The following is a 24,145-nucleotide window of genomic DNA, read 5'->3' as shown; positions in this document are numbered from 1 at the left end:
CCAGGAGACATTTGGAAAGTGACCTAAAGGTCTTTGTGAAAATGTGCCCAGGATAAAGTACTTTCAAGAGTCCTGAGGGAGTTGTTCAAGAAAGACAATGTCTCCGTACTTACCACCTGCTTCCCATTCTATAAATTGATTATTTTGTAAGAAGGAAGAGCCTAGTGAACCCACCTCTGCACCACCCACTTTATGGTCCAGGCTGCAGGCTCGTTTGCACAAGCACTTTGTCAGTCTGGCTTCAGGCCACTGTGAGAGCAAACCGTCTCTAGCATAAACACTCACCCATGGCAGGTAGGTAACCAAGCCACCTGGCAGTACAGAGGTGTCCTGGGTAACAGCCGCAGACACCACACCTCTTTCTGGATGTTATATAACAAACACTACCCCACCCCCTTCCCCAGGTATAGAATCCTTTCCTGGACTGTCCTGCAAAACACATTTAGGGACAATCTGGGAATTCCTGTGCAGGAACAATGCTGGAATGCCACCCAGAGTGCTGCAGCTTGTCTCATCTGAGACAATCTGTTATGGCACTTCAAGTGATGGCCAGACACTAAACCTTGTGTGAGATTGGATCGAAAGACTTGCTCAGAGCTGTCAGAAACAGTGATGTGTGGAGGAGGCCAGACACGGGTGAGTGCATGCCATCTATTCTATCTATGTGAAAGCAAACTGGAGAGTGGGTGGGTCCAGCATACACCAAGGACAGAGTCAGAGGCCACTGGTGTTCTTCCACAGTGGCTATCGGACCCAGAATGATGCAGGGACACCTTATGGAGCTCAACGTTGTCTCTTCATCTTGGTAGTTGCTCCACAGGTGGAAAAAAAAAAAAAAAAAACACTGAAAATCTGTCAAGTTCTAGAAGTCAGATATGTCTTCATTTTTGCTACAGGTGGTTATGCCTCAATAAGAGTTCATTCAAGATTTATCTTTGTTTCTAATTTAGTGTAGGTCGGGGGAAGCCCAGGCACATGAATGCAGGTGCCTCTGGGGGCCAGAAGAGAGCACTGCACATCCTGGAGCTGCACTTACAGGTGATGGTGAGCCATCCCATGTGGATGCTGAGAGGCAAGCACAGGTCCTTCACAAAAGCAGTACATACTCTGAACACATGAGGTCTCTCTCCAGCCCCAGCATGATTAAATATAAAATGTTCCACGGGAACCCCCTGATGTGAGAACATATGTTTCTGTCTTTCCTTTGACATGAGCTTATCTGAGAGTCTATGTATGAATTGCATGTCTGTAAATAATATTGCCAGCAGCAACAATTGTTAGACGTATGCCCACATGTGCAAGGAGAAATGCATACATGATCGCCTTGAAGAACGCAATCTCCAGAAAGCGAGATCATCAATGTCTCCACCCCGATGAGCACGAACCAAGAGACAGAGAAGTAACGTGTCCCAAGTCACGTAGTAAAATGGCCAAACCAGCATCCAAGTGAGAACCTAAAACAGCCAACCTCAGACCTCTCCTCCTTAATTGATTTTCATGTTTGTTCTTACAGCCTCAAGGCAAAGGCTTGGGTTTGTCTGTTGTGAGGTGGATGTGTCCTGGGGCAAAATCTTCACAGTGCACACACTTTTAGGATCTTCCTTAGAACATTTGAAAAAATGAACAGGGGCTAGTTACCCTCTTTCTTCTAATTTTATATTGCTTTATTACATATACTATATCTGTGGGGCCTGGAGAAGACCTTAGATACTTTAATTATAAAATACACAGCTACTTGCTCCAGATATCTGGTTTTATTCTTTACCGTTTCTCACTTGGTCTCTCTAAAGCTCTCATTTGAAAAACTGTTGGCGCATTGATTTCTGGCTTAGAGGGAGCTATAAGTAACAGGCCTTCTGAAGACCCATAGTATAGAAAGGCAGAACACAGCTTAATGCCATTTGGGTCTTACTGGGGACCAGCCCCAAATGGCTGAGCTAATGATGTGAATCCACAATTAATCTGGCTCAGCCCTGGTTCCATGGATGCATTGTTTCAGGGAACTTGGAGAAGTTATTGAATGTTGAACATTCAAGTAAAAAAAAAAAAAAATCTTTTCTCATCTTGCCCCAGTGATCTGTGAAGTTCTGTGTCAACAGGAAGTCTTCTGGGTCAAAGCCCTGTCCCTCATTGCCAACCCCAGATGTAGAACTAACCATACCAAGGGCAGTTAATTCAGTAAAATCTCCAAACATAGAGGTGAATAGAGTCCTGGGCAGCAGGCTTCCCCATCTGGTCCCTCTGCTCCAGGCTTTCAGCTGTACCAGCCTTCGATGCTAGGTGAGACTTCAGTCCTTGTCCTGACCCACAGCCCAGTCCAGAGCTGATCCTGCTTCCTGTCGTTGCATCTCTCTCTCTCTCTCTCTCTCTCTCTCTCTCTCTCTCTCTCTCTCTCTCTCTCTGTCTCTCTCTCTCTCTCTCTCTCTCTCTCTCTCTCTCTCTCTCTCTCTCTCACACACACACACACACACACACACACACACACACACACACACACACCTCACTGCATACCTAATCTGTTTCAGCCTAAGAAATGGTTTTAGAAAATTCAGATGCTGGTGCTCCTAAAAGAAGTTGTTGGGAGCACACACTCCATGAGCTCACAGAGACGCGCCCGGGAAAGCAGGAAGGTTACACATGCAGGATTGTACACGCAGGGTATACACGCAGGATTGTCTCCTCAGTGGAGGGATGTATAACTTGTTTTCCCACCCAAAGGGCTAGAAGTGGAGGGCCTGGTAACAAGGACCACCTGTAAGGCCAGGCCATACCAAGCTCCCACAAGCAGGACCAGAGGTGGCTAATAGGCTGATGACCTCTCTGCTATCTGTATGACTGAGACCACACCAGATCCTCCCTAGGGCCTTAAGATAACACACGTAGACCATCTCTAGAAGCCATCTTTATGTACTTTAAGAAGAGATTTGATGCAATTATGCCTCCTTGTGCACAGGATTGCGTTACACGAGGAAACATCCCCCCCCAACTTGTCATGTACTCAAATATGCTTGCAATAAACTGCCTGATGTCAGACTCTAGAAGTTTAAACCAACATGAGTTTGTGTTGCATTGAAACACGCTGCCTTCTTGCCTCATGTGGACCATTGTGTGCTGCCCTGACACTTGCAGACACCTCTCCCAAGAAGTGAAGTGAAAGCTAAGAGGGCCAAGAAGCAACATCTACACAGTCAGAATCCTCAGATAATTCTCTCTGAGAGAATAAATCTAGTGATAGTTTAAAACATCATCTCTTGTGAGAGCAACAAAGGACATTCTTGAGCCAGTGTTCCAGGCAGCACCAAACTGCACACAGGGCAGGAAGTCACTACAGCCAGCAGCTTTAGGTCCCTGCAGGGTGTCAAAGACCTGTTATATTAGTATTTCCCAGAGGAACACAATGTTCTATTGTGTAGACACAGAGCGTGTGCATACACACGCATTTGCACACGTTTGTGTATGTGTGTGCACGTGTGACTGTACACCTGTGATCCTGTGAAGGCCAGGGAAACCTGGTTGTGCCCCTGTACCCCATTCTATCTTATTCCCTTGAGACAGTGTTTACCTTCTAGGCTGACAGCCTAGGAGCCTCATTGATCAAATTGCCCTGCACTGACCTTCCAGGGACCAGGAGCCACACATGACTGTGCGAGTGAGTGCTGCTGACTCGAACTCAAGTCCTTACGCTTGCACAGTGAGCAAGCACTCTTATGCACTAGGCCTCTCCCAGCCTTTTGCTGACATGTCTGAGGTAGGAAAGGCAAAGCCTGAGATGGGCCCCTTTTTCAGTCTTCTTACCTGGTCATCATAGCGATATGTGAGGAACTGCTCCCCTGTGGTGTCTTCAAGGAAGCTTCCCTGAGGAGAGAGCGCAAACTCAGGAAGGAAGTAGGCTCCAGGAGACTTCTCTGCTGTGGCCTGAAAGACAAGGTCACTGGGTCACAAATAAGACATATGGCCCCTTTCTTCTTCCTCCTCCTCTCTGTGTTCTAATGTGCAGCAATAGAGACACATAACAATTGTTTGCTTAAGTTTTATTATAGTAGGTCCATTGCTTTTAGGATTTTATTTTTCTTTAAAAGAAAACTGTCTTATTTTTATTTATGTGCATGCCCCCCCCCCTGTCGTGTGTCTGTGTGAATTTGTACCTCTCATAAGTAGGTGTCCCCGTGCCTGTGTGTCTGTGTGAATGTATGCCACACATGGGTAGGTACTCCAGAGCCTGTCTGGCTGTGTGAGAGGATGTCATGTGTATGTCAGTGCCTCAGCAGGTCAGAAGGGGGTGTCAGATCCTCTGGAGAGGGAGTAACAGGCAGCTGTCAATTCTGTTACTGACATGGAGCTGGGAGTTGGATTTGGGTCCCTGGGAGAATAGCAAGTGCTCTTAACTGCTGTTCCACCTCTCCAACCCCCTAGAAGTAGTTTTCTTTCTTTCTTTCTTTCTTTCTTTCTTTTTCTTCCTTCCTTCCTTCCTTCTTTCTTTCATTCCTTTCTCTTTTTTTTTTAACCTTCTTTTGTTTCATCTCTTTAATGTGAAAGGTTGGGGAAGTTTTTCCCCCACACCGCAAACAATATGTGTGGTCATTTCAGGAGCTTTAGAAAATGCAGACTGCTAGAAAAGACAATGAAGAGCCATCCACAGCCCATAATAATGACCCTTAATTATTTTGCCATATTTCCTTTAAGGCCTCTTTTTCTTTTCGCACAACACTTTGTATGTTCTCATACAGGCCTGTGCTTAAATAAACTTGTTTTACAGAATATTCCATTTGTGCCTTGGGAAACTCATGCATCTACACATAGGTCACTGGTCTGAAGCACCAATGGCTGGGGGCTTCAGGAGTCAAGGCATCTGCTGCGGAATATGCCTGGGATAAGATGAGCCTGGACTCACTCCATGCCATCCAGCTCGACCCTGGCATAGCTAGCCAAGACAAGCTAAAGGGTGTGGACCACTTTCCAGAGTCTCTGCCTTAATTCAGGCAAGGAGGGAGTTGGCAAAGGTTGAGACACCCCCAACACTTAGTCTTATTCAGTCAACACACTTGGAACAATGGTTACCTACACCCATTGTACACCCAGGCACGCCCCCTGCTTGGGGAGGAGTAACTATAAAATGGAAGAGAAGATCAAAGGACTCATTCCAGAGAAAGTCTTGGTATCTGAAGCAGGGACAGTAGGACAAAAAGCACCCCTGACTGTTCTGTTGTCCCTGGTGTCACATTCCCATAGTGCAGCACAAGCTTTGGTTATAAAGAACCAAAGACTAGGGACTGACACATCCGCGTGGTGGTGGCAGGAGGATCAGGAAGTCAAAGATATGCTTGGCTATATAGCCTGTCTAAATCAATCATCAATCAATCAATCACATTTATTTGAATAATAAAATTGAAAAGAAAAATCAACACAGAATAGTTTAGTCAAGAGACAGGAACTAAGCTAGACAGGACCAGACAAAAAGAAATGTGAGGTTTTCTTCATTAGTGTTATTTTTAAATTAAATTTAAATTGTTAGTAGAGACTGAACACTGTTCTAGCTTGCTTTCTACCGCTGTGATACAACATTCTGACCAAAATCAACTTGGGGAGGAAAATATTTATTTAGCTTAAGCATCCAAGTCAGGGTCTCCCTTGAAGGGGAGTCGGGACAGGGCCTGGAGGCAGGAACTGAAGCAGCGGGCACGGCTGCTCACTGGCTTGTTCTGCATAGCTTCCCCAGTTTGCTATCTTATATGTCCCAGGGCCACATTCCCAGATCCGGCACCACCCAGAGTGGGCTGCCCCTGCCTCCCCCACCCCCACACATATTATCAACCGAAAAATTGCCCCACAGACCTACCTAGGAGCCAGTCTGATGGAGGCAAATCCTGAGCTCAGGCTCCTTTCCCAAATGACTCCAGCTTGTGTCAAGTAAGAAAACAAAAATCAAGGATCGGCTAACACAATAACAACCACTCTTTTTTTTTTTTTAATTATTAAATGTGTGTAGGTGAGTGAGAATTCATGTGCTGTGACACGAATATGGAAGTCAGAGGACGACACTTTGGAGTCAGCACTCTCTTGGGTCTCGGGGATCTAACTCGGCCTTGGTGGTAAACATTGTTACCCACTGAGCTCTCCCTGCAACGCCATATTTTCATTTGTTTCTATTAGTTTCAGAATTCATGAAAGCATATTCTGAAGGTCTGAAGAGCCCTTAGAAATCATCCCGACCTAATCGCTTACTTTACACATGGGTAGAATGAGGCTTCACATATCCATCATCACCAGCCCCACGCGAAGGATGGAACATCTCCAGCCTTGGGCAAAACACGGAGAGACCCATTCCACTAACCATTCACTCAACATAGTAAAGACCTTTTAATGCCTGGTATGGTTCTTAGTGCTGTGAGCACCACGAGAAACATGAATGCTAAGGTCCCTATTATCATGGGGATAACCTTTCTAGGAGAAGGCACATAAAGAAATAAGTAAGCAAACAAAAAAAATTGAAGTTAAGCATTATAAAAGAAACACCCAGGGTAATATGACAGTAGGCAGAGGGATGCTGGATTTTAAAGATGAGGGCCAACAAAAGCATGCCTGAAAAGATGGTATTTGTCAACTTCCTAAAGCAGAGAGAGGAGTTGCATACAAAAAAAAGCAAGGGTATATATTTTGGCAAGAGACAGAGAAATCCTCAAAGCCCTCATGTGGAAAGGAAGTCAGTGGGCTTGAGGTCTGGAGAGGAGAGCAGTGTGGCTCAATTAAGTGTGGAATAAAAGAAAATGGGCATGTGATGGGGATGGGAGGAAGGAAGACACAGGCCTTTCAAGCCCTATAGGCCACCAGCACAGGGGTGGAGACCCACAGGTGAGCATTTGAACGCTGACTGGTCTGTGGAGAATGGACTAAGAAAGAACCATAATGACTAGCTAGAAGCTGTGGCTACAAATCCAGGTAAGACATTTTGTTTCCTTTGTCTAGAATCAACCTTTCAATGAGAAGGAACAAGGTAGAAACATGAATGGAGCCAACCACGTGTGCTGAAGAGAACGGCGTTAGGGTGTGAGCGGCCCCAGATCTCCACTCTATCCCTCTCTTCCCCCTCATTACTTCTCTGGGGTTTGGCTTGAGTAGCTACCTGTAAAGGAACTCAGTGGTGGGTGGTCCTGAGGCAGGGACATCTGTCAGAAAGAATAAAACATGGGTAATGCTGCTCGAGTCATGGTAAGTCTGAAATGCCCGTGTGGAGAGCCCGAGACAGCTACTTCATGTGCAAGACTGGAACCCAGAAGAGAGATTTAGAAATCATTGCTTAAATGTATACACACACACACACACACACACAGCTGGGGAGGGGGGCAGAGAGAGAGAGAGAGAGAGAGAGAGAGAGAGAGAGAGAGAGAGAGAGAGAGAGAGAGAGAGAGAGAGAGAGGAGATCATGGAAGGATTGATTAAGCCTCAAGAGTTGTCAGCTGTCTTCATTATCACTAAGTTGAGGACAACAACGCTGGAAAAGCACCCACTGAATCTGGGGGACCAAGGAGGCTACAGTTGACTTGGTGAGAACAGTTACTGTGTAGTGCCAGGGCAATTTGCACTGGGTTTAAGGAGTGGCCTAGACTAGAGGAAATGGAGACATATAGAGGAAGCAAAGCAACAGGAACATGGTATAGCATGCAGAGTTTTTAAAGACCTGAGATTCGGGAGCATGTTTGCTTGCTCCCTGGAATAATCCAGTAGTAAGAATGAAACAGTAGAGATGAGAAGTGACCTCAGGAGTGAAGACCTGAGAACGTGTCCACCGTGGGGCTGGAGAGAGAGCAGCACTTACTAGTCAGAGCACTTGCTGGGCACCTAAGAGTTTGGATTCCAGCAGCCACATGAACTTGCAGCCACATGCATGCCTGTAAGCCTAGCACTGGGGCCAAGAAGAGACAGGAGCTCCCTGGAGCTTGCTAGCTACCAGACTAGCTCCAGGTTCTAGGTTTGGTGCGAAACCCTGCGTCAAAGAAATAAAGTGGAGAACAATAGAGCATACACACATACATACACACACACATACACACACACACATACACACACACATATACACACACACACACACACACACATACACACCAAATATGATACTCTAGCTTCCACAACCATACATATACACACACACATATACACACATATACACATACACACATATACACACACATACACACATACACACACATACACACATACACACACATACACACATACACACACACATATACACACATACACACACATATGCACACATATACACACACATACACACACACATACACAAAGTGTGTTGACCTCAAAAAGAATAAGAGATAATTTATTCTGAGTCAAGTTTGAATAATCATAGCCCAAGAATACACAAATCAAGGCATGTTCCAATTTTGCTGGTGGGAATTCGAGGTGGGTACAGTATCCTAAAGTGGAGGATCTCTGTTGTACATCTCAGGCACTGTTCTGATGGCATCCTGAGCTCTGGGGCTGGTGAAAGGTTTGCATAATAGTTAAAGAGGTGTTAGGCCAGACTTGGGTAGACGCAGAGTGACTAGCAATAGCTCATGATAATCATCAACATTTCAATTCCCCACGACCAAGCGATTCTAGTCAGCCAGTCATCCTTGCAGAACCCTCAGCATCATCAGTGTGGCTTCTCTCTAGGAGCTTTGGTTCACAGAAGCAAGCAGGCTAAGACCTGGAAGAGTCAGGGTTTGACTTTGAACCTCCACCCTCCTCAGACAAGTGCTACTGCTCAGAAAGGACAACTACCTCCAGGGTCTGTATCTGTCCCCACCACTCCCTCCCATGCTCCTTTCTTACCACTGAGCATATGACCTATCCTCGGCTCCACAAAAGGGACTGGCCTCAACCTGGATAAAATCTATGGTTTCTGATACCACATGCGTCTGCAGCCTGAGGACGTATGTTTAGAAAATCAAGCCCTTTTCATGTCTTCTTTAACTCACATGGGGAGACTCCTGAGGCCTCCCCTCCCTTCCAAGGCCCATCTTGGTGGTGTGTTTTAGACTTCTTTTATAAAATCCGAGGTCAGTAATGCCATTGAGTCTGCACTCTGCACTGCCAGCAGTCTAGCCTAAGTGGTGAGCTCAAGGCCAGTGAGGGACCATGTCTCAAAAGAGGTGAACTGAATCCATGAGGCTGACACTCAAAGCATATACACACACATACACACATATATACATACTTACATACATACATACATGCATGTATACAGACAGAGAAACAGACATGTGCACATAAATTCATTCATGCATACACACATACATTTTTATTCAAAAGAATGAATTTTTAATAGGCAGCAAGTTATACTGCATAACTGTGGCCGAATTGTCAAATCCTTAGTATATTCTCAAATCAACAATCCTAGTCAACTCAACAGCTCCCTTTGTTGACTTTCAGAATCTGGAAGACAGCCTTTTAAACTTTCAAATGTATTATTCTCTAGCTCATGCTTTATTTCTAGTTCATGGCAGAAAATAATTGTGGCAGTCGGTTGTGTGGCAGACACAGGAAAGTCCTGTATGTGCATGTTAACGTAACACTGCTTTCTTTGCTTAACTCTCCTCCAGCAGAGCAGGGCATGAGAACGTTCAGCGATGGCATGAACAGTTCTGCTGTTTTGCAGATGGTTTGCTATAGATTTGCTGAACTTGACTTACATAGGAACATCACCACTTTATTATAAAGATAAATTTGTATCGTTGCATGTTTGTATATTCATTGTTTGTTTGTTTATTATTTTAGTTGAAATAAAAATTTACACAATATATTCTCAACAGGCTTTTTCCCTCCCCAACTCCTCTCAGATCCTTCCTACCTCTCCGCTTGCCCAACTCCCACCCTTTCTTTCTCTTTCTCTCTTTAAAAAACAAGCAAACAAAGCAAAAGAGAGAGAGGGAAAGAAACACACACACACACAGAGAAAAAGCTCATAAAACCACAAAATCATAACATACATGCTATACAAGCAAAAGACCAATAACAACAACAACAAAATTGTCCAAACAAAGCAACATGAGACAGGAAGTCTGCAAACACCCCTTGGAGCTGTTTTTTTGTTGACCATCTCCTGCAGGGCATGGGGCCTGCCCTAAAGTGTGGTTAACACACCATAGTGAGACTCCATTGGAGAAAAGTGATTTTTTTCATTTACAGACAGGTTTCAATTTGGGGTGAAATTTTTGGTTAGTGATGAGAGCCCGGGTTTACTTTCCCCTCTCAGTGCTGGAACCCCATCTGACTTGAAACTGTATAGGCCCTGTGGGTGCTGCTATGGTCTCTGTGAGTTCATTTGTGCATCAGTTCTGTGGTGTCTGGAGAACAGTGTCCTTGGAGTCATCCATCCCAGCTGGCTATGAGGAAGAGGAGACACTCATACATTTTTAGAAGAAATGGGGCAGGAAAAAAATCCTATGAGCTAGGATTTGTATTTTAAAAAAGAAAAAAGTCTCACCAGACATGGCGGCACACACCATAGGCAGAGGCTACAGAATGAGTTCCAGGCCAGCCAGGACTACACAGAATAACCCTGTATCAAACTATAAGAAATTGAAAGTCATGGTTTTGTCCACACAGCTGCCCTGTCACTGGACATCATTAGCCTTGTGCCTCATAGGAAGCAGTGACATAAAGACCTCAGTTTCTAAGGAAACATCACCTGTGTTCCATCTTGCTGCCTCCCTGGTCATCGTTGCTTGAGCTTAGATTGATTTCATGAGCAAGAACTGGGCTGCTGAAACATCATGCCTTGCTTTTTAAACTATGACAGCAACACATTCTCTATGGTGTTCCTGAAGAGGTAAGGACATGCTGTTATTCACATCATGATGACAGAAAGAAAGAGGGTCTTTGTGCCTCGGGAAGCAGCTCCTAACTTTCTGCCCCATAGACCCAGGAGTGGGTTGCTCAGCATCCAACACCAGTTGTGCTGCATCTCTGTCTGTATGTGATAAGGTTCTCAGAAAAGCTGGGGCATCTTTTAGGAAAGATGCTGTGGTCCACTCATGGCTTCAGAAAGCTCATGCCTCTGACATTTCCACCCAGAAGGGAGGTGACAACTTCACTGTCAGAGAAACTTTAAGCATGTGGCTCCTTGTGGGATGAGGTGACCAAAGAGTTCAGGGCATCTAAGTAGCAAGAATTGGAGGCAAGGCCAGGGAGAGAGGCCAGATAGGAAGTGTGAGATCTTCCCAGGGCGTAGAGCCAGGGCCAGAGAAAGAAGCTGCCAGAATTCATCATCGTCCACAGCAGCCACTGTCCACAGCTGCTGACTCACTAGGGACGGTAGAGCTCCAGGGACTATAAATGTGGGACTTGGGAATACAGCTGGGTCCCCCCCCCCCACCCCAGCTGAAGGCCATAACCCTGACAGGAGGAAACACATACATTGCGACAAGAACTGCATTGCCGCTGACCGCCTCCACCCATATCCTGTTAAGGACCAAGATGGGTTTTGATTGTTGTAAAACTGTGATATAATAATACATTTGGCGGGCATGGTGGCACACACCTTTAATCTTAGCACTCAGGAGGCAGAGGCAGGTAGATCACTGTGAGTTCGAGGCCAGCCTGGTCTACAAAGTGAGTCCAGGACAGCCAAGGCTACACAGAAAAACCCTGTGTGTGTGTGAGAGAGAGAGAGACAGAGACAGAGACAGAGACAGAGACAGAGACAGAGAGAGAAAAGAATATACATTTGGACTTTGACCACAGTCTCTAACACAAGGTTCCTAAGGCTTTTGTCAATTCTGGGGTAATAAACGCCATAGCTTCTAATATCCCGACTCTACACTGGCTGTTGGAAAGCCTTGAGTGGAAGACAGTTGGAACCAACCATGTGGTAGGATGATTGAACTCTCCATCTCGTTCCAGCCACTGAGGAATGGGGAGGAGCTAAGGCTAGAGTTGACACCAATGATGTCCTTAACTATATCCATGTAATGACACCCCCATAAAAACTCAGGACAGGGCTCAGGGAGCCTCTGGGTTGGAGCCCACTTATCCTTGCCCTTAAGACTGTCTAGAACTTCTTACTGAGTTTCTCCACCTCTAACTATTCCTCCGTATCCTTAATTGCATCCTTTTTGCATATTTGTTTATTTGGCTTCTTTGCTTGAGACAGCACCTTGTGTGTTAGCTCCAGTTGGACCAAAATTTGCTATATAGATCAAGCTGTCCTCAAATTTGTGGTGATCCCCCTGCCTGTACTCCCAGATCCCAGTGTTGGGATTACATTCATGTGTCTCCAAGCTTGACTTTTAATTGAATTCTTGATTTAAAAAGAAAGATTGGTAAAGATGCAGGAAGTATGTTGGCATAATGTTTTGTGGACTGTTGTACAGTTTACCCTTGTTCATTCAAATGTAGACTTCTCTAACCGGCTATCTGGTTTTAATCAAGACATTGCATTGTATCTATGTATCTCCTGTCTCAAGTTTATGTAAGCATGTCACCATTTGTTCTCTGTTGAGCCAATAAAATGCTAACTAGTCAATGCTGAGCAATACACAGAATATGGTGGGACACCAGGTCCAGCAAGGGGAGGACAAAGAAGGAGGAAGCAGGAGATGGAGCCACAAGGAGAGGACCAGGAAACATAGGGAGAAATGGACCAGTCCTAAGAGATGATTAAAAAGCAAGTATAATGTGGGAAATCTGAATGGGAAGAAACTAGACTAGCTTGGAGGTTTAGGGTGGAGGAATTATTGCTCAGTATTGTGCTCCAGACTAATTAGATAAATTCTCATCTCTCTGTGTGGTTATTTGGATACATAGCTGGTTAAAGAGAAACTACTGCATTACTAATAACGAATCAATATTCATTATTAAAAATCATTCAACAGAAGTATTTCTCAAAGTTCCATGAGCCACCCATCCAATTAGCAAGGAATATTTACTCTATTAGAGCAAGCGTGGCTCACTGCCACCATGGACACGTGACACTCTTCACCAGTAATCAGATCTAAAGTTGGAGAGCAGTCTTGCGGGACAGAACCCTTAGCCTAATAGGTCTGATTGTACCTTCAGAGGATAGCTTCAGAATTTAACAGAGGACATGCAGCAGCTAGCTCCTGGAGGAGTGGCATGTAGGACTTATACCCCCATACTTTTAGTGACAGCAATATTGTGTTGACTAGAAAGTGCAGTAAGAAAAATTCACTCTGGATGGATCTTTGTTTTCTGTCTTTCAGAATGATGTCGTAAGAAGAGAAATCTATAGAAGAGAGGACAGCATTCCTGTCACAGAAAACAGGACCTAAGGTGCCTCAAAAATCAAGCAGTCAGCAGTTACCGAGAACACAGTGTGATTGCCACTGAAATGCAACGAGCCAGCTTGAACATTGTTGGCTCAGTCTGATCCCTGTAGGTGGGACACTCATCTCTCCCCAGAGTGTGAGCTCAGCCAAGCACCACCTCACAAACATACAGAACCATGGTCGGTGAAGGCCCCCAAGCCTTTTTCCCATGGACTGCTATTGAACCATGTTAAACCATGTCCCTGCACTCTGGGCTGAGACTGGCCTGTCCGACTTCCTGTTGTTCACATCCTCTTTCCATCTGGCTCGTCATTCCAGCCTGTCAGGATTGTCTTGGATCCCAGCTCCATCTGTGTATATGCGTCGCTTTCTCCTTGTTTCACTTCCACCCAAATGGGAGGCATGCTCTCCATCAGCGTCCTTGTCACCAGTGCATACCCTGAGCAGGCACAGGCTGAAGCCTGGCCCTCAGCCTGTCTCCAGGCCCACAAAGCATCAACCCTGGTATCATCTCTCTTCAGATGTTTCCACGATGGTCATCAATGTATCAAGAAATTACATCACCCAGTGCTCACATCTGGAGACAAAGAGGTGGTGGGGGGTATGACGCTAAATGGAAGAGCTGAAGTCCCACCATTCCTGAGTACAACTGGAACATAGCTGAATGCCAAGAAGCCAGAGCCTGAGCGAGCACCGCTGTACTCTGCCTGCAATGCCAGGGTTCCGAGGAGATCTATCAAAGTTGCTGTCAGGAACACATAGATACATGGGCCAGTTCTAACCATGGCAGCCACACTCTGCTGGGGAGACATCTGCCTCTGGATGGAAGGGACACCCCCGCAGGTGGTCACCCTACATGATGGCACGCCATGAATCCAGAAATGTGCTTCCCACGATCTGCAGGGAGACTCCCAGGCTCACAGCCAGCATCAAGTCAGCAAGGACCGCACCCTCTGGGGACCTCTGGGCCTTTGATCCTCCTGGCCAGGATGGCGCATGGGACTTTACAGTTTGTACCTTTTAAGACCCCGGAAGGGAAAATGAAGATGACTAACAGCACATCTTTCCTCCAGAAACCACAATGTGCATTCTGTTTCTTGAACCTGGAGTGAAGGTTGAAAATAAACCTTCCAGATAATTTCGGTCTTTAAGCCGGATTTCATCATTCTGAGACATTTAAGTATTCGGTGTCGGAAACTTCCTGATGAAATAGAAAACACATTTGCTTTGGCAAGGTTGGGAAGTGGAGGCTGAAACGGGAGTTTTCATATTTTTCCCCTGCGTTTTTGAAAATGAACTCTAGGACCAGGCCTGGTGACATAGGCCTGTACCCTGCCTAGCACTTGAGAAGCCGAGGCACGAAGAGCTGAGTTTAAGGCCCTTCCGGGTTACACAGCAAAGCCGTGTCTCAAGTACAAAAACTGAGCGGGAATCTAGTGTTCCATGTCTCTATTCACCATCAGTGAATTGTGTCTCTGGATAGAGAGCAAACTGCACAGTAAGGCCTGATGTCTTAAACAATTTCTAGGTACAAACTCAGTCAAAATACTAGTTTTTGTGCTTTAGTTTCTTTCCGAGTCATGTGTTTAAAAGAAGTGTGAGTATCAACCAGGTAGGGAAGGGCCAGGTAGGTGTTCCAGAGGGAAGGTTCCAGAAATGTAAATATTTCATGTTAGGACTCTGGCAAACTGCAATTTAGAGCAATTCATCACCCACGTACCCCCACAGAGGGAATTCTGGGCAGAAATTCTCTCTCTCTCTCTCTCTCTCTCTCTCTCTCTCTCTCTCTCTCTCTCTCTCTCTCTCTCTCTTTCTATCTCTATCTATCTATCTCTATCTCTGTCTGTCTCTGTATCTCTCTCTGTCTCTCTCTCTGTCTATGTGTCTTTCTCCATCTCTCTGTCTCTGTCTGTCTGTCTGTCTCTCTCTCTCTCTCTCTCTCTCACACACACACACACACACACACACACACCCTTCATCAGCTCCAACAATCAGGGCGCAGAGCAGTCAGTGAAAAGATGCTGCTGAAACACCTTGTACCTTTCAGGTCTTTTAAAGGAGAAAAGTAGAAAATGGAATCTCTTTGGGTCTTCAGCACTCTCTGGTAATGTAGCTCTTTCCTAGATGCCAGCCCATGCTGCTGCCGCCCCAGCACAGAGCACCAGGCAGCCAGTGTCTGCACACTCCCTCAGCTACAGGGGCTCTGACTGAACAGCGAACTGGCATAGCATGAGGGTTCTTCTAAAACTTGCCTGCTACTCCAAAAGAGGGCCTCTCTGCCAGTACACAACACCAATCTCTTTTCCTGCCCCCCACCCCACCCCCATCTTAATGAAGAGTCCATTGGAATCAGCTGCAATTAGCAAAATGTCACAGGGAAATGGGTCTACCTTGAAATACCTCAGTAAAAAAAAAAAAATGGAATGTGGCATTCTGTGAACAGGGCTCCTAGATCTGGACACCTAAACCCATGATTCCACCCTTCCTCTTTCTGTTCTCGCCCTTCCTGGCCCAGTCACCTGAGTTAGGGGGAGTTAGGGTGCCCAGTCACCTGCCAAGGAAGGACATTTTATAGAAGGGATGTGGGTTGGTGGAAGAAAATTGTTCGGGAAGAGTGCTGTGCTGAAGTGAGGGGAGCCAGGGGTGCCCTTCGTTCTATCCCTAGAATCACTACACCATCCTGACAAGAGATGAGATTTCTGTGCTGAGGTGAAACAACACTATATGGCTCTGAGCAGGAATTCTGTGCCTGCGCTGAAGACCACCCTATAGGGCCCCAGCAGGAAACCCATGCTGAGAGAGATGCTCTATGGGCCCTGGCAGGAGTGATGTGTATAGGGAAACCACGCTATAGGTCCCAGCAGGAACTCTGAGCCAAGAAAGAACAGCATATATGTTCTGACTGGAATCCCATGCTGAGGGAAAGCACTCGCTCTTGGTCCTAGAATCTGCACTTTGATCCTAAAGTGAAACTTGTCTTTTCCCACAAACTCTTTACCACAGACACTCCTCGCTGTCTTCTCTCTAGCAGAGAGAAGGCATCTTTGCCTTTTAAATGATGTATAAATAACTATTTTATCAAAGTAATGGGGGGGTGGAATCCCAAAGGGATGGAGTATCTAAGTAAATCTTGGGTTTTATAAGGCCTGTTACATTACTCAATCAATATGTGTTCGCCATGACCTCATACGGTGGCTCACACCTGCAACGCCAGCACTTGGGAGGCTGTGACGTCATATGGTGGCTCACACCTGCAATGCCAGCACTTGGGAGGCCGTGACGTCATATGGTGGCTCACACCTGCAATGCCACCACTCGGGAGGCTTGAGACATGGGCAGGGGTGGAGGGGGAGGTTGGAGAGGTTGAGTATGATTTGGGGCCCGGCATGAGCTACAGAATGAAACTTTGTCTCTCAAAAAGACAAGTCATAAATGTCCATCCGGTGTCTCCTGGGTGTCCGGCAGTATTTCTAACACTGAAGTTTAGACAATCAGCAAAGGTGTATCAAGAATCAGAGTCTTGAGGAGTGTAGAGTCTGTCAAGGCAGAGGAGAAGCAAGCAGAGCAGAGAAGCTGGATGTGCGTGGGGGCCACATGGGGAGGGCAGAGCTGGGGGACCCAGTGACAATGGCAGTTGTACATAGAGTGATCAAGGACAAGGTAGGTCACAGGCTTTTTTTGTTTTTTGTTTTTTTATCTGAGTCTCTAAACTAATGGGTGTATCTTGCCATTTTCCTTGGAGATCCCGATGTATCTACGTTCTGTGGGAACCCGGTTAGAATCCCACAGACCCCATAGACCCAACAAGCTTTGCGGCGGTCAGTTCTATCTGCAGCAGCGGGGCCCTTTGCTCCATGGTCCCATTACAGCCACAGGGTTGGGATAGCCTGGCCAGGCTTACCGTCCTGCTCCTCCAGCCTCCTGCCTCCTATCCTCTGCCTTCTGCCACACCTGCTGGTCTCCTGCCTCGTGACCTGCAGCCTGGCACTGGTCACACCTTCAGGACCCAGTCACAGCAGTACACATGTGTGAGGCATGCCATTCACACATCATGTTTTGGGTTGCCAACATGGGTGACCATTACTGGGTGTCGCACAAACCTGCGCACAACCCTCGTGAACGAATCTGTGTTAATTCAATAGAAAATAAAAATAAATAAATAAAGCATTATAGCTATTCTCTTTGGCAGTGAGACACCCAACCTGACAACATCCAGAAACGCACTGGGGACATATTCATGTTTATTCTAGGCCTTTCTCAGTCCTACGGCTTTATTGCTTTCAGGAAACAACATGTCTGTGTGGCTTAAAGCATGTAAGCTCTCCAAGTGAAGCTTCCCCAAAAGAAGAAAAAGACAGAAACCGGCTGTTTGCACACACTCTAAAATCACTCATATTCATCGTAAGCTGGTTTGTTTTTCTAAGTTCTCAGCACAGGAAGTGTGCAGAGGAACCGCCAAAGCTGGATGCTCAGGTCTCCCAGGACATTCTTAAGGCAAGCAAAACGGTGGGGAGATAATGATTTGGATTAAGGTTGTCTGCGCTCCAGGTATAAACATCAACACCCTAATTACCATGAACCTCAAAAGTCTTGAAGCTTAGCCTAAAACATACGGGATTTCCTAAAGATAAAATGTGATATTTTCATAGTAAAATACAAACATCTACCTCTGTAGCCCGATGGCTACACAGCCACACTGGGGTTGTAAATCGGCAGTGCACTATATCTTTGGGTAAAAGGGAACTATGCTGCAAACATTATATAGTTTGTTTAACCAAAAAATAAATAAATACATAAATAAAAGAAAGCATGCTAACTACAGCCTTGGATCAATCAAATCACATGTTGGAGATGATACACATCTATGGATTTAGGTCAACATACTTTTTAAGTATAACTTTTAATTTCTTAACGTATGTATTTATAAGTAAATTTCTTTTGTGTCTTTGAAACAGAACCATATTTTGCTGTATTTGTTTGATGTGAAAGTGTCACTTAGTTTTCAAAGCCCAAAGAAACACTGTATTCACTTCAGTCTATGGTTCAGCTATATGGAAAGTTGCACTCATAAACTAGACCAACGTGGAGATCCTAGACACCTGTTGCAATTAGTGATGGAAACTCGGGGTCACAGAGGGCCAGGTTTGCAGCTGGGAGCCTGCGAGCCCAACCCACCCCCACGAGAGAGTGAGCATATGGATCGCCACGCATCACTTCATATCCCCAGGACTTTTTCCAACATCACCAAAGAAGGAAGACAAAGCCAGGCGAGCCCAACAACACCCAGGCAAGCAGCCAGGTAAGAAGATGGAGGCAGGGTAATGCTGTTTCTTTACTGTACTTTTAAAAATACTGAAGTAATATTGTTGCCACAATTTTTTTTAGTCCCCTGAAGAAAAACAAACAAAAGAGGCAAAAAGAAAACCTATGGTGTCTTGTCATGAGTCACTGCTTTTTCTATAACCAAAACTCAGGTCCAGGCTGAACTACGTAAAGATTCTCCAAGTGATGCAGCCACACTAGGCTCAGTGACAGAAAGTGTAAAATTAACTTCTAGTCAAGGATGTAGGTTGAAGCACTCCTGAGTTATTTGCCCTCACTGCCTCCAGGATGGTTTTGGGTTCTCAAGGAGGCACCTTGCCTATTTTGAAAAGGTATACGGTCTCTTAAGACCTCTGCTTCTCATTTGTAAATTGGACTGAGCGCCATCTCACTTCTCACAGTTGCTGTGCCTCTCCGATGCATGTGGGAGAGCTCCTTAAACTGAGTGGGGCCCCGCAGATGATCAATGTTATGCTTATTGTGATCCTAGAGTTCCAAAAGCAAGTTTTTAATTTGCGAGTTAATGCAAGCATGCACCGAGTACTTTCCATCACAGATGCTGTACTAGCCGTGAGACCAAACACCACACGCCATGCTCTCAGACTGCTCACCATCTGGATTTGAGTGTGGACTGACAGCCAAGCAAACAGGAGATACAAGTCACACCATAGAAGAAAAGACAGGATAGTTCAGCCGCACATAAGGATGTCACAGAGGCATCACAGAGGCAGCGGCCACCAAGGCAAGATGTAAAGGACAAGTATAAATCGCTCAGAAAATCAGGAAAATAAACAAATTCTTCTTAAAAACATGGGCAAGCCAGGTGTCATGGCACATGCCTTTAATCCCAGCACTCAGGAGGCAGAGGCAGGCGGATTGCTATGAGTTCAAGGCCAGCCTGGTCTACAAAGTGAGTCCATTACAGCCAAAGCTACACAGAGAAACCTTGTCTCGAAAAACCCAACAAACAAACAAATAAACAAACAAACAAAAATGGGCAAAGGTAGGAGGGTGGAGAAGATAGAGCAAGCTGGGTAAATGGAGCACAACCTGGCATAGCTGGAACACAGCCCCACATGGCTGGAGCCTAGCCCCACATAGCAGGAGCCTAGCCCCACATAAATGGAGCACAGCCCCGCATAGATGGGGCACAGCCATGCATAGATGGAGCACAGCCCCGCATAGATGGAGCACAACCCAAGTGTAAGAGGAGTGGAGAGACAAGGACATGGGGAGCAGAAGGCAGGTCATGAGATCGTGTTCTCCTTCAGAAGACTTGGGGGGATTAAGAAGTAAAATGATTACTTTGGAGAGTAGATGGAAGGAGGGGTGAGTGACAGAGGCAGGGGCACCAGCTCAGGGACCAGTGATACTTCAGAGGTGAAATTATGGCACTAACAATTATGAGAGGGAAGTGAGCCATACTGAGATAGTGTCTCAGAACACAGGGGATGAAAACACTTACCCCAGTCTGTATGACATAGTGGAGGAAACTGTAAATAAAAATAGACCAGGAAGGAAGGAAGAGAAAGAGGGAGGGAGAGAGGAAAGGAGAAAGGGAGGGAGGAAGGAAGATTTAACATTCTTCTTATGACAAGAACACCAGAGTCACATGGATTTTAGATTGAGCACCACAAAGCCTTCAAAATATAAATAATTCTCATCTCTAAAATATATCCTTTCATATCAGAGTGCAATGTAAAGAACATCCAGTTATTCAATTTATGACATTATCAAAATTTGCTAACAAAACCAGACACAAGTGACATAAGTACAAAAATCACGTATCACTCATATTATTAGAAGGAAGAATTCCTGAGTAAAATTAAGCAAACACTATATCAAAAAGAAGCCCCTAACAGTAGGATAGACCAATGCACTGTGGTGTATTCAAACCTCAGAGGACAACAGAATCGTATAACAGATGAGCTTCACACATCACTAGAGATAAAAGTTAAAGCCACAGCACTGAGCAGGGCTGAAACAGTATGATTTCATGTGTATAGAATCCAAAACAAAATAACACCAAATAATTTATTATTATAAACACGCGTGCATGCACACACACACACACACACATACACACACACACACACGCACACGGCTAAACTCTAAGGACAGGCAAAGGAATTACGACACAGTCTTTACCTTTTGCTATGATTACTTCAAAACAGAAGAGGGAACAGTGAGAACAAGAGCACTGGAAGCTGGCCACACACCACGTGATGAGCCACAGTGGACACGTGAGCGATCCTTAGATCACGCTTACTGGGCCACCTCAGGTGTGGCTGTTACAGCTGGGCGTGCCGCAAATGTGCGTGGTCATGGTGTGGCTTGAATACGCAGTGTTCCCCGTATAGGCCAAGTGTTTGACCACTTGGTCCCCAGATGATGGTGCTGTTGGTAAGCTTGTGGAGTCTTTCAAGGTGAAAGCTTGCCAGAGAAGTGTGACACTTGGGGTGGGACTTGAGGTTCGGTGGCCTGGTCCCATGCTCTGTTCACTGTTCACTTTCCACTGTGGGTGCAGTGCATCAGGCTGGTCTCACAGTCCTGCTGCCATGCTTTCCCCACTGTGATGTACTGGATCCCCTCTGGCACTGTGAGCCAAATATGCCCCTTCCCTTACAGTGCTCTCGCTGGGGTATTTTACCACAGCAACAGGAAAGCAATGACCATTGCCTTCCTTTAAACATCACATCACATAAATTATTTTGTGAATATACATATGTATAGTAAAATCAGTTTTGACCAGGATATATATATTACATGTATATTTAATATTAGATAAGCAAAGCCATTTGTGGGGAAATGGTTGATTAGTCAATATATTCTTTAGCACAATAGGTAAAAATCAGGAGGAAAATGAGTAAATCAGATTTTCCCATGTCCATGCACCAAAACCAACTCCATACGGATAATATATATGCATATATACACCTATTTATATGCATATAAGTATATGCATATGTATAAACATATATGCATATGTTTATACACATTATTACATGTGTATGTGTACATATACACCTATTTATATACACACAAATATATGCATACACATAAACATATATGCACACATATATACACATTATTACATGTGTATATGTCTATATATACACACATATATATACACATGGAATAATTTCACCATTTTCTAGAGTCAAGAACTGTGAAAGAAGGCCTTCCATCAATCTACATTGTTTTTCTACTGAAATTTATTTTTCTCTCACCTGGAAATTTTAATGATATTTGTAGTCACCAATTGGAAGTATTTACCTGATCCATCCGACACCAGACAATCTCAGTGTGAGGTTCTGTTGAATGGTTTCTCTTCAAGCGTGTGGCCATGGGTTTGAAGTGTGCTCATGTGCCTCATAAGGTTTTTGTTGAACCCAGAATTTTAGACAATACGTGAGACACCTCTAGAAACGCTTCTGTCTTCATCCAGCCGGAATGTACATCTCAGAGCACATCTCCTCATTCCTGCCCACGCCCGGCAAGGCCTTTCATGTCTTTCTCCACACTCAAGTCAACTTTCTGCTGATCCCTATTTCTTTATTGGTTGCTTCATCTGCCTCCACTTCTCTTTCTCCTTCTGCTGGTTCTAGAATTTGACTCTTAGACCTCTTACTCTGTTCTCTAAGTCTCTCAGCTTTTCTCTCCCATTGCCAACGCTGACTTCCCACTGCGTTAGATGGACTCTCCTCCAGCTCCTTCCCTGAATTTGCGCTGTAAAATAACATTTTATTTTCAGTGTAAGAAGGCTGTGGAATCTCCTAAGTACTGGCTGTTTGTGGTTGCTCTGTCACCTCTGTCAGTACGGTACCTGTTAGAGGCATCTGACCTGGATGTGCGGCTCCCCAGCCCCCTCTGGCTCCTCCTAGGCTCCCTTGAGCATAAACACAGAAGCTTCTTTGCTTATTGCTGTAACCAAATACCCAACAAGAAGCAACCCAATGAAGCAAGTGTTGGCTTTGGCTCACAGTTTAAAGGGCATGATCCATCACAGTGAAGAACACATGGCAGAGCAGTCCCAAGATGGCAGAGAGGCACTGCTAAGATTTCTCCCAGCAAAATAGGAATCCGGGCGAAGTGGCAGGAAGTTGGACCTGTCTCTGAAAGCTCAAAAGCAAACCACTGTGACCTGCTTGACCCCAAAACAGAATTTCCAACTGAGAAACAAGGGTTCAAACACAGGAGCCTATGGGGGGAACATTGCACAGCCAAAGCACTGCTGTAAAGATCAAACTCTATACAAAGATCGTCTTCCACTGAGAAGACGTACAGGAGAGTTGGTGTGGTCTGAGTGTCGGAGGAGAATGTGTAAGGACGTAGGTACGTCCTCTCTTCCCACAAAGCCCCACAAGGCATCCTGTACAGCATCCAGTGTGCACGGTTGGCAGTCAAGCATGCAGAATGCTGGCCTGAACTCAGAGCATAAAATGAACACTTCATTTCCAAACAATATGAAAAGAGCAAAGCAATATATCTCATTTAGAGCTCTCATGTAGGCTGCACGTTAAAATAGCATTTGGAGGAGTGGCCCGAAGACAGACACTCAAGCACCTGGTCCTGCCGGCTAGCACAGCATGAAGAGAGACACCCAGCACCTGTCTTGGGTACCACTGTGATGCTAAAATATGCGATGGAGAGATGGGGAAGATGGAGTATGCAGTAGAGAGATGAAAGAGAAAATGAAGTGAATGGGTTCCTACACTGAGGAGAGAGGTGGAACTGGGTACTCTACAGCAGTGAGGAGCAGGCAGAAATGAGGAAGCCATGATGACGTCCTGGCCCAAGCTGCCACCAATGGCCATGTCTGGATCCATGGTCCTGCTACTGCTGGTGTCTGCATTGATGTCTGTGGCCCGAGTTAGCACCAAAGGCCAAGAGACCATGTGGATATACACGGGTAGTGCTGCCACATCAGGGGTTGTGGGGGCATGCTGATCAGAGTGGCCTGGGCTGCTATCTAAGGCCATGGGAACATCCAGGCCCATGATGCCATTGGGGGGCATGCCTAGGTTCATGTTACTAGGATCTATGTTAATGTCCCAGGCCTGTGTTACCACCAAAGGCCATGCAGATGGCCCTTGTCTGGACTGTCACCTAAGGCACTGTGCTGAACTGATCCCACCTCTCACTTGGGAAGACACTAGAGTTGGCCCTGGTGTCAAAGGCACAGGTGACCTATCCCAAGGACATGAGAGCAGGAGAGCTGATCATGCCCCTTGCTGGCTGCAGCACTGGGTGAGCTAGTAGGGGCAGTTCTGGAGAGCTCACTCTGGTGGTGCGGGCATCGGAGACCTGGCAGGCTGGCCAACTCAGCCACCACCCAGGCCCGGATCCAGGGCTTTGAGTTGGCCCACCCAACATCTACCCCCCATCTATGATCTATTGGAGCTCATGAAAGAGCTGGTTCTGCAGATGCAAAGCTGCAGGATCTCCATTTCACAAGGCAGCAACAGGCTATCTGAGAGGAGTCCCACCGAGAGGCCAGTATCAATAGTGTAGCAGAATCAAGAGGCCTCAAA

General features: G+C 45.7%; 1 protein-coding gene across 1 annotated transcript in view; it reads right to left on the bottom strand.

The window, feature by feature from the left end:
* The window catches only part of Adamtsl3 (ADAMTS like 3), a 271,037-nt gene that overhangs the window by 219,366 nt on the left and 27,526 nt on the right, over positions 1 to 24,145 (bottom strand). Inside the window, 1 exon segment of the mRNA XM_051149310.1 lies at positions 3,796 to 3,915. Within this exon segment, the coding sequence (XP_051005267.1) occupies positions 3,796 to 3,915 (120 nt within the window).

The sequence above is a fragment of the Acomys russatus genome, chromosome 7, assembly GCF_903995435.1.
Source record: "Acomys russatus chromosome 7, mAcoRus1.1, whole genome shotgun sequence".
Taxonomy (NCBI): Eukaryota; Metazoa; Chordata; class Mammalia; order Rodentia; family Muridae; genus Acomys; species Acomys russatus.
The sequence above is the reverse complement of the archived record's forward strand: the minus strand, read 5'-3'. Positions and strand labels throughout refer to the sequence as shown.